The sequence below is a fragment of the Danio rerio genome, chromosome 13, assembly GCF_049306965.1.
Source record: "Danio rerio strain Tuebingen ecotype United States chromosome 13, GRCz12tu, whole genome shotgun sequence".
NCBI lineage: Eukaryota > Metazoa > Chordata > Actinopteri > Cypriniformes > Danionidae > Danio > Danio rerio.
In genome coordinates this window covers 25,883,958-25,902,355 of record NC_133188.1, presented here as the reverse complement: position 1 = coordinate 25,902,355, position 18,398 = coordinate 25,883,958, and the positions used below count along the sequence as shown (strand labels likewise).

The 18,398-nt window shown below is 36.1% G+C and overlaps 1 protein-coding gene and 1 long non-coding RNA gene across 13 annotated transcripts in view; one reads left to right on the top strand and one right to left on the bottom strand.

Annotated features, from left to right (window-relative positions):
- Positions 1-17,521, top strand: part of psda (pleckstrin and Sec7 domain containing a) — an 80,370-nt gene extending 62,849 nt beyond the window's left edge. For all 12 annotated transcript variants that reach the window (XM_073920790.1, XM_009307379.5, XM_073920795.1 and 9 more), the window contains 7 exons: positions 4,310-4,353; positions 10,110-10,297; positions 11,454-11,524; positions 11,659-11,816; positions 12,953-13,097; positions 14,064-14,207; positions 14,307-17,521. In XM_073920790.1, the coding sequence (XP_073776891.1) occupies positions 4,310-4,353; positions 10,110-10,297; positions 11,454-11,524; positions 11,659-11,816; positions 12,953-13,097; positions 14,064-14,207; positions 14,307-14,561 (1,005 nt within the window). In that variant the 3' untranslated portion in view covers positions 14,562-17,521. The remainder of the gene's footprint in view (positions 1-4,309; positions 4,354-10,109; positions 10,298-11,453; positions 11,525-11,658; positions 11,817-12,952; positions 13,098-14,063; positions 14,208-14,306) is intronic.
- Positions 8,421-11,831, bottom strand: LOC141377178 (uncharacterized). Its single transcript, XR_012389296.1, has 3 exons — positions 11,776-11,831; positions 10,049-10,282; positions 8,421-8,643 (listed from the first exon to the last, which is right to left on the bottom strand). It is a non-coding gene; the product is annotated as an uncharacterized lncRNA (long non-coding RNA).
- Positions 17,522-18,398: the final 877 nt, after the last annotated feature.

Sequence of the window (18,398 nt, the reverse complement as noted above, 5' to 3'; positions counted from 1 at the left end):
TTTGGTTTCAATTCTCATCTTTAAGTGTAATTTGTTCTGTAAAATATCTGCGCACTAACTAGCGATTTATAAACTTAATGAAGCACATTTGACAAGAAAATACTTAGTTACTTGCTGTTAAACAATTTTATAAAAATGCTTTTCTGGAATTGGAATTGTAAATAAAACCTATTTGCCTAATGCTAAATCTATTTAAATTTATATTAATATCTACTAAAATACTATTTAATTATGTTTACAACAAAATTTTATATTTTAGCTATTCTTGATCTTCTGTCATTCGACTAACATTTTATGACTCAAAAATGTTTCATAAGTAAACAATTTTCAGTGGTTGTGTTAAACTTATTAATCAAATTACTGCTACATTTAACTAAATATTCCAATTTTTTTATTGACCTTTTTTTTTTGGTTTTTGATCCAATGACAATTTTTCTTTTTTTTCTTTCTTTTTTTTTGATGTTTCTCTTAACTGCAATACCAGATAATTTAATAATTTTTGAATGTTATCATAAATAACTGCACAAAAATATTCAAAGATGATTCTTTGGATTTACTAAAACATTTTAGGTAAGGTGGTTGTAAACAATTTATTTGGGCTGAATTTAAACAAATTACTAATTTTGTTTGTTTAAATTCAGCACATATAAATTGTTTGCAGCAATTTTGCAGAAATCTTTTTTTTTCAGTGTACCCTGTAAAAAGGTTGGGTTCCACACAACTCCTTCATGTTGTCCCAACACAAATTAATTAAGTTAGAGTTTAATTGTTTTTTTTTTTACAAATTTAAGTGGATTGAACATAAAACAATCATTTCCCCCAGAAAACTCCATAATTGTGTTGATTTAGCTCAATTCAGGACAAAGCTATTAAAATATTAGCTGACCCCTCACATACTTTATTTTGTGAGTATAAGTTATTGCTTGCTCATCTATGATACAGGCTGCCTGTGTGCAGATTCAACCAATTTAAGAAATCTTTTTTTCTCTACATCAGACTTTTAAATATGTAATATTTGTGTTGATGATTGAACGTTTTGATTGATTTGTGTTTTTGATGTCTGTTTTTGTTCAGTGCATGCTAGGGATGTAACGGTATCAGAATTTCATGGTACGATAATACCTCGGTATGAATGGCATGATATGGTATTTATTGAATAATTTACAGGAAAAACAAAACTAATGAAAAGACTAGAAAAAAGTGCCAAAAGTGTTTATTTACATACGTGTTATGACATACAAATTAGCCATCTATCTGTAAGTTTCGAAACAGGAACTTCAATTTTTCAATTTTAATAACAAAAAACTATTAAACCACATAAAAAGAAATACATTTTCAATTTAGTATTGTTGAAAACTCATCACATTCAACATTTAATCACTGAAAATTATCATATAACTATAATCTGGTATCTGGGCATGTCCCCTGCAACAGAAAAAAAAACCCTCTCGTTTGGGACTGAGGTTTCTGGGACAGAGAGATATGATTAAGCCAAGGTTGACAGCAGTGGGTAACGTTGTGCATTGTCTTTCCACCACTTGAGAGGACAAGCCATGAGTGAGATAGAGGTCTCTTTATGGTACAAGTCAATGTCTGCATCAATCTAACAAGTGTGCTGTGTTCTGCAGTCCCCATGACTGTTTTTAGTCGTATTCCCCGACTTATATTTCACCACAGTCTGGCAGTGCCTGCATACTGTTTTTTTCTTTGTCTGTCACCTTTTCTCCTTTTTCGTATCTTTTTAAAAAGAAACCGAAATGCTTCCACACATCCAATTTAAAACCCGCTTTAGGTTCGATCATTTCCAGCTCTTATTCTTCCCTGCTACTAGCAACACACTCCACTTCCGCATTACTGGATCTGTAGTGACAACAGATCGCAAAGGATGATGGCCACGCCTAGGCTGATGGAAATTGTAGTTCCCGCTACCTACCGTTCGCTTCATTCGCCTAAGCAAACTTTTCTCAGAAATAAAGTTTTATTGAGTCATGCGCCTACGGTAATATTGAAAAAAATTACTAATGCGGTATGACGGTATTTACAATATTGTTACATCCCTAGTGCATGCAAATGTGGGCCTAGAGGTTAAGGCCTCGTTTACACTAATACGTTTTAGTTTCAAAACGAATAAGTCTTGCCACGGTTACAGCATCCGTCCACACTACGCCGGAGTTTTCGAGCCCTGAAAACGGAGCATTTTGGAAATGCTGGAGAGGCCGTTTTCATTCTAAAACGCTGCTGCTCTGTCTCCCCATTGGGAACAATAAAGTGTAAACAAACAAACAAACATTTTAAAGTAGTTTGAATAAAAGCAAAAAAAAAAAAATATTTTTTTAATTGTGTGTACACTGTAAAAAATACACAGTTCCACACAATTCCTTAAGTTAACTTAATCATTTGTATAAATTTAAGTAATTGAACATAAAACCAAGTTGTCCCAAAAAAAACCCTTAAGAATTGTGTTGGTTCAACTCTATATTAGGTAGTTTGAACAAGCTGTATGAAAAAATTGACATATTAGTTCTTATAACATACAACAGACTTTTTGTGCCCTGAAAGGGAGACCAGAGTATGGCAATAGCTTGTAAAGCATGTAAAGATATGCACATTCGAGGGTCCTGACAGCTGATTGACATTCACAGGAGGGTGGGCTCATCCAACATTCAAGTTGCGTGATTTGTCAGTCATGCTGGGAGGCGAGTACATCAATTGAATATCAGAGCGCGCGAGAGAGAGAGACTGTGAAGGAGATCGGGCGAGATTGTGAATGCAAGAGAGAAATGGGAGGGTGAGCACTACTCCTCCCTCACAAGATCTCATTCTCACTGCACAGCAGCCCATTTTTATCTGCATCACGGAGGAGGAGAAAGACAGAGCAGAAAAAGAAGAAGAAGAAAGAAACAGAGCTCAGAACTCGGATGCTTAAACCTCTATTGTTGCAACAGCCGTGCATCAAAGCTGGGCTTTGTGGAAGGGGGGAAAAAATCAGGTGTGGAAAATCTGCAAATTGACTGACAGCCGTTAAGAAAGGCGAAGAACGGGATGAAAGACAACTTCCAATACATCTGACGCGGAATAGAGAAGCAACAGGATTGTCTCGTTTCTTAGCTGATCTCCTGCTTCTTCCATCTCTCACACATCTGATGTCTATTTTTCCGTCCCAGAGGGGGGACGTAAGGTGACGTCACACTTTTGGGATGCCAGTTTGAGAGTGGGTGGAAGCCAGACCCTCTCAGTCTGTTCCCCGCATGAGCCTGTGTGTGTGTTTATCTCGTGCATTTGCTTCAACGATGTGCGCGTTCCTCCGTCTGTCCTCCTCTCTCCAATTATCTCCTTCCAGCATCTTGGTCTCCTTAAGCCATCTGCATGACACCTGTGAGCGCGTCAGTAGTGTGCGTTGGTGAACGTGTGTAGGTGTGTGATCAACTCAAGGATGCATACCAGGAAACTACTGCTTGTTGGTTGTAGATCCTCTTGCCTGAACGTCTTTGGTCCTTCAGTTGAAGCAGAAAGTTTGATGCAAAATGGCGTTGGTAGATTTGCAGTGGCCCGTCGATGTTTTTACATGCATAATGAATAGGAACGGATCCATTATGCATGAGTTGGAGTCACTATGGAAGGCCTGATGCCCATGTGACACCCTTAAGGATCTCCCAAAGAGCTTTGCCACTGCCAAAGACTTTGAGTTTGCCACTGTGTCATTTGACGAACTGTGCCATTTTTTTTTCTCGGTCATCGTTCTGGATTCTACTTGTGGAAGAAAGTGAAGTTTAAGTAAACAGTATTTGATTCCAAAGCTTTCTTTTTGGTTTTTTTCTCATCTGCGGATCTTGAATCTACTTAAGTCATGATTGGGGTAAACAGTATTCACTCAACTGGCCGCATTCGCTCTCGCTCACTGTGCTCAGTGCGATGTGGACGGGACTTCAGTGTGATGGACCCATTTCGTTACACCAAAGCGCCTCGTTCACGTTCCTTAAAACCGCTGGCTTTTCCTGATCTGCTTGGGAAAGTTCAGGATGGCCAAAATCACCCACAAACCCGGAAGAAAAAGGCAAAGGTAACTAGTATCATGGAAATTTTAAGAACTGTTTTCCTACTTGCTTCAAATGATGGTTGATTAATTTTTCCATGACGTTTGACACAAAATGCTACATTCAAATAAAGTGGTCCATGGTTCACTTTCAGTTGCTATTTTTAGATGCATCAGTTGGATGTTTGCGAGCATGCATGCATGTTTATACATGCACGTGGCAAAACTGTTGTTGGCATTGTGTGATTTAACACAGTTGTTTTTCTCTTTTAACAGGCTCTCTACAACTCCATCAAAAATGAAAAACTGCAGTGGACAATGTAAGTGTAATGTTTTCCTTAGTGGCTCCCTTTTTTCAAAATATCAAAAATGAGAGCAGCATCCTCATTCAGTGTCATTCATTTAAAAGATTTGAAAATAATTCAATTCCTCTACAAATGTTATTGATTTACAAGTGGTGTAAGCCCAGTGTAGAGTCCTTTAACTGCTTTTTGAAAAACTTTTTAGGTTATAAAAATTAATAGGTTATATAAAAACGAAAAGCATTAGGTTCCATAATCTGGGTATTGTTTATTTTAATTTCCTTCACTGATATAAGCTGTTTATTAGAGATGTGCTTGAAATACTGTGCCAATAAAGCAAACTAAATAATTTTTGAATCTCCTTAAATTGAACCAGGCTATAAAAATACATGATGAATTGATTGTGCAAACTTTTCTTCATCGCTATCATAAGATGCTTTCATAACTGCTGTTTTCTCAACACACATTTTACAATTTAATAAACAAAGTTTATTGATTCTTTAATTGAGAAGAAAGAGCGCAGAACATTTACATATTCATCAAAACTTTGCTCTCAGAAGTGTCTGAATGTTTCTTATAATTAAATACATTTTTTAAAAACAAAAAGAACTTTGTTGTGAGTATTAAGGCTGCACGATATTGAAAAAAACGGACATTGCGATATTTTGTTTTTCTGCTAAATGCATTGCGATATGAATATATAATAGAAGACCTAAATAACTCTACTTGTAAAGAAATCATACATCTGCATAAAACATAATAAACAATTTGTAAGCATAGATGAATACTGCAGTACAAACATAAAAAATATTATTTGTTATGTTCTCTGCGGAGTCTAAGAACATAAATTGAACATTAATCAAATAACATTGTATTGTCTTCATTGTATTAATATTTAAATACAATTTAGTCTTTGTTAAATAGAATTTCTTGGTTTAAATTCTCTTGATATCTCAGTCACAGCTTCTTTTAAACACATCCAAATAATAAATATTTACTCTATTGAGGTTCAAATTGGTGATGACTCCACAAATCATGTTCTGAATGTGGTCCTGCTTATTATAATCACAACTCAACATTGCAGATCTTGCGATATCAATACTAAAACGATATATTGTACAGCCCTAGAGAGTATATTAAAGAAGTAAATCACATTCAATCTCTTGTGCATTTAGTAGAGGTGTCCCAATTAGGTTTTTTTGCCCTCGAGTTGATTTTGAGCATCTACTGATACCCGATACAATACTTCTATAACGCATTAAAAAGAATTTAGAAGAGTGAAGAAACAGATCCAGAATGATCCTTATTTTTTTTTTTTCAATTCACCTTAGTTTAACATTCAACAACTCGGTTAACAAACAGAGCACTTCTGTGAGGGAGCTTGAACAATCAAGTAATAGATAACATCAATTCTTCACTTTTGGACTTTAGTGCAACAGTAAAAATAATATAATATAATATAATATAATATAATATAAAATAATAGAATATAATATAATATAATATAATATAATATAATATAAAAACAAATAGCACCTCAACTTAAAATACCCAGCTGGCAATCCCAAGTTTACATACCTCACAGTTTGCTATGACAATGTTGTCATCATCAACTTTACAATACCTTCAAACCACAGACATACTTTCTGCTTTCTGCTTAAAGCTGCTTTTATGTTCTACTTTGCCGGCATTTAACCAATAGTGTCTCTGCAACAAAGTGATGTCATGCCGCACGTGTTGCTGTTTCTGTGGGAAGTCAAGAAAGAGGTCTAACTCTGCCAACGCATAACTGTAGATGTGTTATAAAATAATATATATTCAACGAATATATTCAAGTCGTGATCAGGAAGTAACTTCTGATCGAGCCTGAAACCACATGATCGAGCATCAATTTCCAATCATGTTCAGGACATCTCTAGCATTTAGTGTGCATGAATGCAAGGACAAGCAAAGAGTTGCTGACAACAGTTCACTTAACATAACCAGTGTCGATTTCTACTCTGCAAACATTTTAAAAGATTGTATAGATGTGATTTCTTTTAGTTGGTTCCAAATATGATTAAGAAATTAATTATTTTTAATGCTCTATAAAACATATCTACCATGCCTTCTACAATGACAGTTTTTTATTACATTTACATTACATTTACATTTAGTCATTTAGCAGACGCTTTTATCCACTTACAAATGGGGACAAGGACGCAATTTACACAACTATAAAAGCAACAATGAATAAGTGCTATAGGCAAGTTTCAGGTCTGTAAAGTCTAAGAAGGAAAGTATTAGTAATTTTTTTGTAATTTAGTAATTTTTTTTTTTAATTACCATTGATGTTTCCATGAAGCATCTTTAACATCCCTTTCATAGCACTAGAAGTGGTTTATAATGCAAGAAAAATCTTCAGCTTATTAAAATGCGCATTAAATAGTATAGAAAAAGAGTTTCTTTTCAGAACCGTTCCACAAAAGGTTCTTAAATGTTATTAGGTTCTTTAATGTTTAAGAAAACCCTCTTTTAAGATTGTATATCCATGTATTTATGACCTGGCCAGATCTGTTTGATGCCCTAAGCCCTTACTTCGGCTTTGGCTCTACAGATTTTGTTTCCATGGTTACTGCAAGTTGCCTCTCCGTAATTACAGGTTGAAATCTTTGACTGGCTAATGCGTAGACTTAAACACAGCCCTTCTTGCATACCACATTCGCTATACTAGAGGGGTTCTGCAGCATCCTTGTTTATGTGTGAAGGAGAAGACACAAGTTATTTTTCTATTCTCTTTCATTCAGTAGGGCTTCTTTCATCTTTATACATCCCAGCATCCCCATGCTCTACCCCTCCACTCTCTGCTTTGCTCTCCCTCCATTTCTCTTCATTGCACTTTCATTTATTTAGCATTGTGTGATTCTCAGCTAAAGGCTATCATTCAGTGTATGAATCAATGCACGTCAGTCATCATTTTTATGTGCCTGCTCCTTCTGCCTCGCTCTCCCATGGCGCTCCATCTTCAGAGCTGGCTCTCTTGGTTACCAGTGTGGAGGCCAGCAGTTACTAAGCAACAGATGAGAGCATTATCATGTGAAGGCAAAGGCGATGTGCTGCTCTCCGTAGCAGTTAGAGAGGCATGTTTAGCGGTCCAGGCCTCAGGGGCTCTGCGGGGTGTCTAACAGCACTCCCTGCGCAGCTGTCACTCAGCTGGATATATGTACTGGAGACTAAAAAAAATATCTGTGCCAAGCAGCAGCGAAGATGCAGTTACAGTTCCTATCAGTGACTGTAAATGCACAATAAAAATGCCTGTTATTGATATTTCACAAAGTACAAAGGTAGGTAACATATGGCACTCCATTTATGTTACCTGCTTACATGTGTGTACTTTCTGGAATATACTGCAAGACATATTTTTTATCATTCAAAATGTGCTGCAGGTGTCACAGGGGCGAAGTAGGTAGCACAATCACCTCAAAAGGTCACTGCTTCGAGCCCTGGCTGGGTCAATTGGCATTTCTGTGTGGAGTTTGTATATTCTCCTTGTGTTCACATGGGTTTCCTCCAATGCTCCGGTTTCCCCCACAGTCCGACGACATGTGCTATAGGTGAATTGAATAAACTAAATTGGCTGTAGTGCAGGCCCAGATTAAGCATTAAGAGGCTCCTGGGCACAACGTCTTGTAGGCCCCTTGCCTAGCCCTAACCCTATAGTTGAACTAAAAAATAAGATTAATATAATATTTTTAAATAAAATTAATCTATAATGTATTGCCTGCATTTTTTAAATAAACGATATACAGTGAGGGATTAAGCCAAAAAACAAAAACAAAAACGAATGAATGAATACATGAACAAACGATATACAGTACATATATCGTCACATATATCGTTTTTTAAAGTCTTATAATGTAAAATACTTAAAAAAGCATCCCATAATTTAAATAAGTTGTCTTTTAATAAGAATATGTAAATAGATCAATTTTGACAAAAATGTCAGATAGAACCTTATAATTCTAAGGCGACGATATGTCTACAAAGATTTAACTTATTTTTAAAGCATTTAAAGCACACTTTGATAAAAAATACTAGTAAAATTTGTGAAAATTTATGAATTTTAATATACTTGTTCAAGTTCACTGAAGCAGTACTAAAAATTATATTGAAGGGTATTTTTAATGTATAACTTCTACAAACTTATAATGCATATGATTTGGATATAACACCTCTCCAATCCAGTTCTATGAGTCCTCCATAAAATACACACTTATTAATGATTCATACTTGTCTTCCTCGTGATGAAGAGTAGGCAAAATCTGTTATCTAGTAGGGAAAAAAAGAAGAAAGTGTTCATCAGATGCTGGATTCGAAACTGGGTTCATGATCGATCGCGTTGCAACATGTTGCCATGTGCTTTACGAACGATGCCACTCACACTGCTGCCTACTGCGCCCTTTGCACATAGCCTAAATAGACACTCCAAAATCTGCTCCCCCCCCCCCCCCCTCCTTGGTTAATCCAGCCCTGCCATAGTGTATCAGTGTGAATGCAAGAGTGTATAGGTATTTCCCAGTGGTGCGTTGCGGCTGGAAAGGCATTCACTGTGTAAAACATATGCTGGGTAAGTTGGCGGTTCATTCCACTGTGGCAACCCCAGAATACTAAAGGGACTAAGCCAAAAAGTAAATGAATGAATGAAATGTGCGGCGATTTATCTGAAAAGGTAACTTGTTTTATAAATTAAGAAACACAGATAAGCAGACGTGTATGGAATCTGTAGCCACAGAAATCTGCAGAAAACACAGCAGAACACCTTGTGTTTAGATTTGTGCGGATTGCTTAGCCCAGAATCCAATCTGTTTATTTACTTATTTAAATGCAAGTGAGCGTGTGTATGCACACATTCAGTATATTCACAATATAATTTGTGAAGTAATATTTCCTGGTTTTAGTGGATGCATTATGTGGGAAACCAACTGTGGCTTTGTTAACCAAATTAAAATTTCATTGCAAAACTTAAAGAACAGTTAAGAAGTTATTTATTTTATTTGTTAGTTTTGCTCTCCAAGATTCTTAAAATCATTCTGCATATCTGCAGATTTTTTTCTTCACACAATTCTGCACATAAATAACAATAAATCAGCAGACTCTATCTGGCTCTGTACATAAGTCAGAATGGTATTGAAGTTGCATTAGTGTACAAGTTTTACTTTATAATTCCATTTATTGGGATTTATACACATTTGGATTGTTGCCAAATGATAGAGGCATTATTTTTCAGGTTTGCTTCAAATAAATCTGTTTAGGGCAGTGTTGGGGAAGCTACTTTAAAACTGTCATCTGACAAGCTACAAGCTACTCGTAATAGGTGTAAGCAGTTAAAGGTATAGTTGACCAAAAATAAAAATGATCTTACACTCAAGTGGCTTCAAACTATTATGACTTTCTTTTAGTATCATTTTCAAAAACATGCACCTAGCAACCTGTTTCCAAAACTTTCCACTTTTACATTGTCAAAAGGCTTTTATCATGCAAATGAACATGTAAAACGTTTGTGAACAGCCACTTATATAGCGACACAACATATCTGCGTTTCTCTCAAAAATGCAGTTTTCTCAATGTGTGACAATCTTATATTTATAAAAATATGTTATGTGGTGCATGTATGTGTGTTTAAAGTAAATAACTAAAGCGGCATTTAAATATTAATATTTAAATTCCATCTTACCTTTTGTGTTGAGAATGCAATCTGTTGTATGTAATATTGCTCTTGTTTATGTGCTGTACAGCGATGAGGAAGAACTGCGGAAGTCTTTCTCTGAGATGGACGGCAGGAAAGACTCTGCATCGCACACTATGAAGCGGATCAGCAGCGGAGGAAACTCTCTGATCAGTGTTGCACAGCAGTCCAGCGCACAGGTCTATAAGAACGGCTTCCTCGTGCGCAAAGTCCATGCTGATCCTGATGGGAAGAAAAGTAAGTCATGTCTCAAATGCATATCATGTGGTGAAGGGTAGCTGATGTCACCATTGACCCTTAAGTTGTTCCAGTCCTTTATCATTTAGATTCTTTGGATAAAATATTTTGATTAAGAATAAGAATTACTTTTCAAAAGAACAAGATTAATGAATTTGATGTTGATTTACTGTTATCTACTTACTATACTTCATAGCCTACTTTTAAGTGTTCTTTCCATAAATACAATTACATGTAACAACAAGTATATGTAACTAGGCAAATTGGACATTTTGGCATACAGTAGGACATGACCGTTTTCAAGGTATACCACGGTTTGAAAAAGTCAAGGTTTTAAAACCGCCAAATTTTCTGTAATACCGTTCCTAAGGAATGTGTAAGATTTGTTATTTACATTTTCTGTTTTTGTTTTTAGGACAACAGTATCTTCAGCAAAAAAGATATGCAAAGATGCGGTTTTAAATTGTATAGAAATCTGTGTTTTTAAAACAAAAAAATGTAATCTATTGTGTTCAAAGGAGACAAATTTGTTGTTTTTTATCCAGAAATGTACAAAGAATTTTAGAGCAGTAATCACAATACCGTGATACCGTGATATTTTGTCCAAGGTAATCATACCATCAAAATCTTATAGCGGCCCATGTCTTTGTTTAACATACATTGTAAAATAAAATGGTATCATATTTTTCGCTATATTGTCCATTTAAATCTCTGTAATCTAAATAATATTATTTAAATAACTACAAAACAAAGTGCAATTAAAGAGTTCACCCCAAAAAATTAATTTATCCAGTATTTATTCACCCTAAACCTTTAGGAGTTTATGAGATATTCTGAAATTTGTTTGACTGTTTAACCATTGACTTTCATAGTATTTGTTTTTTCTATTATGAAAGTCAATAGTTGCTGGTTTCCAACAATTCTCTAAATATCTTCATATGTGTTAAATGAAAGAAGAAAGCTCACACAGGTTTGTGACAATTGGGTAATTAATGACTTTTCAATTTTTGGTGAACCATCCTTTTAAGTAAGAAACAACAAACAAAAGAAAAGAATACTTTTTTATATTTTTTTCATCAGTGTATTTTAATAAATGTGTTATTAATAAAAATATTTATCTTGAACTAATCCATATTTGACTAAATGTTTTTTTTAGCTCCACGAGGTAAAAGAGGGTGGAAAACGTTTTACGCTATCTTAAAAGGACTGATTCTCTACCTACAAAAGGTACATTTCACGTGTTAATTTTTCATTCGGTGTGAATCATACTTGTTTGTGGCTGCCACATAATAATAATATGCATAGATTGTAGTTCAGATGTCAATAATTTATGATTTTCTTCTACTTTGACTGTTTTGCAGGATGAATATCGTCCAGATAAGCAGCTGTCAGATGAAGACTTGAAAAATGCAGTATCAATCCATCATTCTCTAGCCATGCGGGCAGCAGACTATAGCAAGAGACCAAATGTGTTTTACCTGCGTACTGCTGACTGGAGAGTCTTTCTCTTCCAGGCACCGTAAGTCTCATTTAACTAAAAAAAAAAAAAAAAAAAAAAAGTTGGCTTTTAGGCTTGCTTTTAATAATAATAATCCCTTACATTTATGCAGCGATTTTCTGGACACTCAAAGCAATTTACACATTGGGCAAACTTGCAAGTGGGCAAATTTGGCCAGGATGCCATGGTTTGACCCCTACTCTTTTTCAAAGGAATCCTGAGATTTTTTAGCAACCACAGAGAGTCAGGACCTCAGTTTAACACCTCATCAGTGCTCACTGAGTCCCCATCAATATGCTAGGGTGTTAGGACCCACACAGACCAAAGGTTGAGCGCACCCTCTCACTACTTCTGGCACCAACCTAGTTTTTCCCATGTGGTCTACCATCAGGTACTGACCGGATTCAGCCCTGCTTAGCTTTAGTGGGCGACCACATAAGAGTTGCAAAGAGCTAGCTGCGCTTTTTGTGTTTTGGCTTTTTCATTTATGCACCTAAATCTCTTTTCCTAAATCTAAGCAGCTAATAATAGTTTTTTGCATAGCATTTAAAAAAAATATATATTTTTGATCAAATAAATGCAGCCTTCGTTGACTTTGTACAAAAAAAAAATTCAAAAGTTTATTAGTCTTTTTGATTTGTGTCTTATTAATTATTATTTAAGTGACCCCTGATAAATCAGGGACTAAGCTGAAGGAAAATAAATGAATAATTATTCATTATTACACCCCAGGGGTAGTTAGTCTATATAAACAGGAAAGAACACACTGACTGGCTGTCAAAACAAGGACATATACCTGAGGTGACCCAGTGCTGCGTCTGGTTGTTGATTACATGCAGGGCTGGTAACGGCCTTGTCAAAGAGTTCTCATCTCAGATGAATGACTCCACGTGTATCTCCCAAGAGACCGGATCCTTCTCAGCTATTCTGTCTGTCCCAGATACACATACTAAAACTCTCTCCCTCTCATTCTGCTCCATCTGTTCCACTCCAACTCCTCTGCTAACAACTGCCTGCTAATTGCCCACTTTTCCAGGCTGTGCAATAAACAGAAAGTGCAGTTTCTTTGAGCCAAGAAAACTGAGACATCATTTTTTTCCTTCGTCTGAAGGAAAAGGATTCTCTTATTTTGACCTGTGCCTGCCTTTTAACCCTAGGAACGCAGAGCAAATGCAGTCCTGGATTACTCGCATCAACACGGTGGCAGCCATGTTTTCTGCACCTCCATTCCCAGCAGCCATCGGCTCCCAAAAGAAGTTTAGCCGTCCTCTTCTGCCGGGCTCAAACACCAAGCTCTCACAGGTAACACAGATTTCTCTGACTTCAGAAAAAGAAATGTATTATATGTAGACTGGTAATAAAAAATGAATAGCATGGTGTGACTGCTAAAATGAATTAAAAGAACATACTCCAAAATCCTTTTAAGGCTTGTGGCATTGTAGAAAAGAAGATTAGGTTGTTTACTGTTACTTCATGAATGCACAAAATTTGTTTGGAAAATAGAGACAGCAATGTGACATTGGAAAGAAATGTAATGTGCTCAAAACTTAAGTGAGTGCTTATACAGTAATTTGGGTTTAGAACAATAATCTCACAACTTTTTAATCTGCTGATTGAATGGTCAATCAAAATCCCTGGTTTAAGATAAAAAAATGTTTTAACGTTCTTAAAAAATGGCTGTTTGGATATTAGTTTTATGTTGTAAAACAGTAATACTATTTTCAACAAATGTTTAGATGTATTGACTTTGACCAATCTTAATCATAATTTTCAGAAACATTTTAAATAAGGGTCAGATATTCCTCAAATCAGTGATGTGCAGTGAGGTTTGTGGCTGGTGAGGCACTGACTCTTTCAAAGTCAAAATCAGATTTACAAACATATTCACCCGATATATTTGTAAACTACCGTTTGTGTTTCATATCTCATATCAGCATTCTTTCTATAAACATGGCAGGTACATATTGAAAGAAGGAATGTAAAATGTATAGCGATTCAATATGCCTCCTAAAAAACACCAGCTGTAATACATTAAATAAAACATAATAAGAAATACCAGTTTGCAATAGTAAGCAGTACAATAAGCTGCTTTTTTATAGTTTAAAATTAATGGAATCCTCTTACAAGGCAAAAAAATGTTTAAAAAGTTATAAAAATTATCACATCTTAGGACTTATTAATTATCATATATAGGTCCTCTGTAGACCCTTCCCTGTATTGGTAAGGAAACTGAATAACATTCTTGTATGTTCTTCATTATGATACAAGGAGGAGCAGCTCAAATCTCATGAAACACGTTTTCGGACTGTTTCTGCTGAGCTCCAGGAACTGCGCTCTACACCTCAAGACCGCAAGACCAAAAGCAGGGACCAAGAAGAATACAAGCAAAGGGAAGAGTATCTTGACTTTGAGGTAAAAACATCACATCTTTACTTTCTATTCCCAAGAGAATTTCTTACAGTGACTTCCATTCTGCCATTCTTACATCTTTTTTTTCAATGTATCTCCCAGAAAACACGTTACGGAACATATACAATGCTGCTGAGAACTAAGATCCGCATGGGAGAAACGGACCTGGCGGCATTTGAGGGCCGTTTGTTTGAGGACAGCGGTTTACAGAGGACCCACTCCAGCCCTACGTTACCCCAGGACATCAGCCATGCCAGCAGCACCAAAGAAACCAGCAGGAGCAGCAGCGGCAGCAGCAGGAGGACCAAACGCTCAGACTCTCAGAGACACAGCTTCAAACAGGCTGCCAAACAGTGAGATGAACCAGCCACAATTGGTTATTTATCTCCATTCAGGAGCTCTGCCAGGACGCCTGCAGGTTTCTTCAATGGCTGCTCTCGTCGAGTGGTCATGATTACGAAACTGCAGTTGGGATTTCTGTCCCCGATGTGACCGCTGGTTAAAGCATGCCTTTTCTAGCCGGTAAATGGGCCCAAATCTGCAAGTGGGCCGATGAGAAGGAGCACCAGCCTGACATTGTCTCATTCCTGTCAGTCTTTGTTTTGTCACCACAGATCTGTTGACTTTATCTGTGTATTTTGCTTGTTGGTTGTTGGTTTAAAACAGTTGCGGCTTAGAACAAGTTGCAAATTTTTAAAGGAGAGACCTCTTTATCATGTGAAGATACTGTAGGTGGTTCACTTTATATATTTAAAGCATTGTAGATTTTGCTTTTTAGATGATCAGTTCTCCAACTGAAGTCGATCAGGCGCTTTAACACCTTATGAAAGTTTAGTCTGTATAGTCCTTTAAACCTTCTTAAAGCACGTCTCAAAGCATGCCTAAGATGTTTGAAGACAATCAGTTCGCATTTGGTAAAATAACTGAGAATATGAATGCATTTTTGTTAATTCCAGGGAACTAGTGACAATGACAGTGTAGCTAGAACATCCCTTGTGATAAATATTTGCACTTGGAGTCTATTTCATATTTTAAAAGCATTTTAAAACAGTACATTTAGACAATATAATATTAATGAAAATGCCACTTAAGTGTACTTAAATATAGTACACTTTATCTTGACTGACTCTTGTAATCCACATGAATCAGAAGTTGCTGCGGACTTTTATTTCAGTATGATGACGCATGACGTGGCTAAGCATATTTCAGCCAAGCCGTCCAACTGACGTCTTCAGAGAAGGACTGTTATTCCAAAGTCTAAGCAAAAGGTTAGATTTTGATTACTAATTGTTCACCTTAGGACTAAAAATTCAAGAACACCCTCAATTTTAATTTCACTTGTGTCACATAACAATTTTAAATTTCACTTGCTAACCTTCGGGCTTACTTTGTTTAAAAACAATAGGGCTAGCCTTGTGTTTGAAAAATTATCAATTAATAACTTTTTATATTGTCAATGTGTCAAAAACAATATTCCAAACCCCAGGTGGTCTGAAATATAGCCTGATTCTTTTCTATTTTGAGGCGTTTTTGTCGGAAGAATCAAAACACGTGACTGACGGTTAAGCGCGCTCCCGAGAGACTTTCTTTCATTTAACATGACAGGTAACGAATGTTGATCCAAACAATGCTGAAAAGAGCTATTTTGTGCAGTAATGTCAATGTGTCACGGATTAATTAAATTGGAGTATTGCAAATACTGTATATTGTCATTTAAAACAACGCTAACTAACGTTACTTTTGATTAAATTACACTAACGTTACTGTCTTTGTTCATTTAACTTACCTGATCTGTGAACATGATGCAGGTGAATTATGATGCTAACATATCCAAATCGCTATGAATCGGCTGCTTTATTAAGTTAACTGTTGTCCTCTTTTCGCTCTTTCTGGTGTGTAACGTTAGTTTATTGAAAGGAAAGACGTCATATTCATTCATCAAACCGTTGCTCAAAGGCAGAGCAGTGATGATGGCGTCTGGAAGTTTGTTATCAGTACGTCGCCCTAGAAAAGTATTTACAACTTACCTTCATTTGCACACTAAGAATGGGAAATTGTTTCAACACGAGTCTTTAGGGCACCGAATCACGTTCTGTCTCTTGAACGTTATGTGTACGAGCAAAAAGTTGCTTGTCGCAGTTCACGTAACCACCACAGGTGTCGCTATTAAGTGGGCTTTTTGTTTTCCACAAACAACCCCTGTATAATTTTTTTAACTTAATATTTTGACGTGTTAATAAAAAAACTAAAGCACGTATGTTTTAAACTATTTTCTTTCAATAGTAAGTACATTTAAAATTTAGCTGAAGTTAACTTTTTCACAAGGGATTAAGCTGTCATTTGTTTTAACCAAGCAGTGCTCATGACCAATTATTACCATGTGAAACGGATGTTAAAATCGACCCTATTGTGTTATTTTGTGTAATGTGTATTTTAAAATATGTATTGAGCTTAAGAATGACGTGATGCAAAATCTCTGTGTCAAAAAAAGACCAAGCCATTGAACTCTCAGGCACTCATTTTCAAAAATTTGTGATTTATTCAGTGCTGTGGTAAAAATGGAGGTTTGATCAGAGAGTAACCACATGTTAATACCTCAATTGCACTGAGAGACCTGCTTAAGGAGTGTTATTTGGTTGGAAGTAATTTAACTGTTTACAAACATGCGTTATTGTGTTAAAATGAATTTAGTTGAACTATTGTCTTATAGGAATGAAAGTAAGCTTCTATGCTGCTTATCAGAACCTCGTGAATTGTCCTGTTGGTATCAGAAATATGAAGGATCCAAGAAATTGTAAAACTTGCAAAACACCATGAATGCAAATCCAGGTCACACAGATCTAAACTGACTGTTAACACTGCCAGCATACAGGTCAAATTCAGAAATAAAAAGACACTAAATACACTACAAAATGAGAATCTGGGACCCGAAATCCATCGAATGGCACTTAAGTAGTGTTATGCTTCACTGCACTATGAATAATAGGTGTATTTAATGAAAACAAAAAAAGAGTTATTTATATATTTTGAACATTTATTATCCATATTGAGTATTTGTTTATACCTGAAACATATTGACTAAAAGCTTTATACAAGTTTTTATAGGGAACACTCAACCACTGCGGGTAGTTCAGTGTAGCCCAAAGGTTTTGCTGTAAATGTAACTTATTTCTTATAACTTAGATTTTGTGTTTGTTGTGTTATTCTCTCTAGCTGTATATAATGTGAATATTATGTTACAGCCTCTCAGTAAAAGATATTGCTATGTTTGTATGTTTTGAAGGCATAGGAAAAATAAATCTGTTTTGAAACGATAACCGCTTCATTTGATATATTTGTGTGCACATCACAAGACTATAAATGGGGTTCAGATGATTTATAATGAAATAAAATTTCATTCAATCATTTTCTTTTCAGCTTAGTCACTCTATTAAAATAATAAATAAACAAAAAAAAACTTATCCAGCATGTTTTAGGCAGCGGATGCCCTTCCAGCCGCAACCCAACACTGGGAAACACCTACACACTCACATACACTACAGACAATTTAGTTCAGTCAATTCACCTATACCGCATGTCTTTGGACTGTGGGGGAAACACATGTGAACACGGAGAACATGCAAACTCCACACAGAAATGCCAACTGATCCAGCTGGGGCTCAAACCAGCGACCTTCTTGTTGTGAGGTGATTGTGCTACCCACTGCACCACTGTGCTGCCCCTGGGATAACAACATAAGGTTAAATGAATGTTTTTCAGTCTCTTCTGCTTTGCACAACATTTGAGCAGAAATAAATGTATATTTAGGAAGGTATCAATTTTCCTTCAGCTTAATTCCTCTCGCTTTATTTGTCAGGGGTCACCACAGCAGAATCAATCTCCAAATATTCCAGCATATGTTTTACACAGCGGATGCATTTCCAGCTGCAATCCAGTACTGGGAAACACCCATACACTTTCACATTCACATACTTATACACTATGGTCAATTTAATTAGTCCAGTTCACCTATAGCACATGTCTTTGGACTGTGGGGGAAACTGGCACACTCGGAGGAAACCAAAGTAAACACGGAGAGAACATGCAAACTCCACACAGAAATGCCAACTGGCCCTTAGCTGTAAGGTGACAGTGATAACCACTGAGCCGCTGTGCCACCCTTAGTGAATTATATTTTAGTTTATTATAAATGTT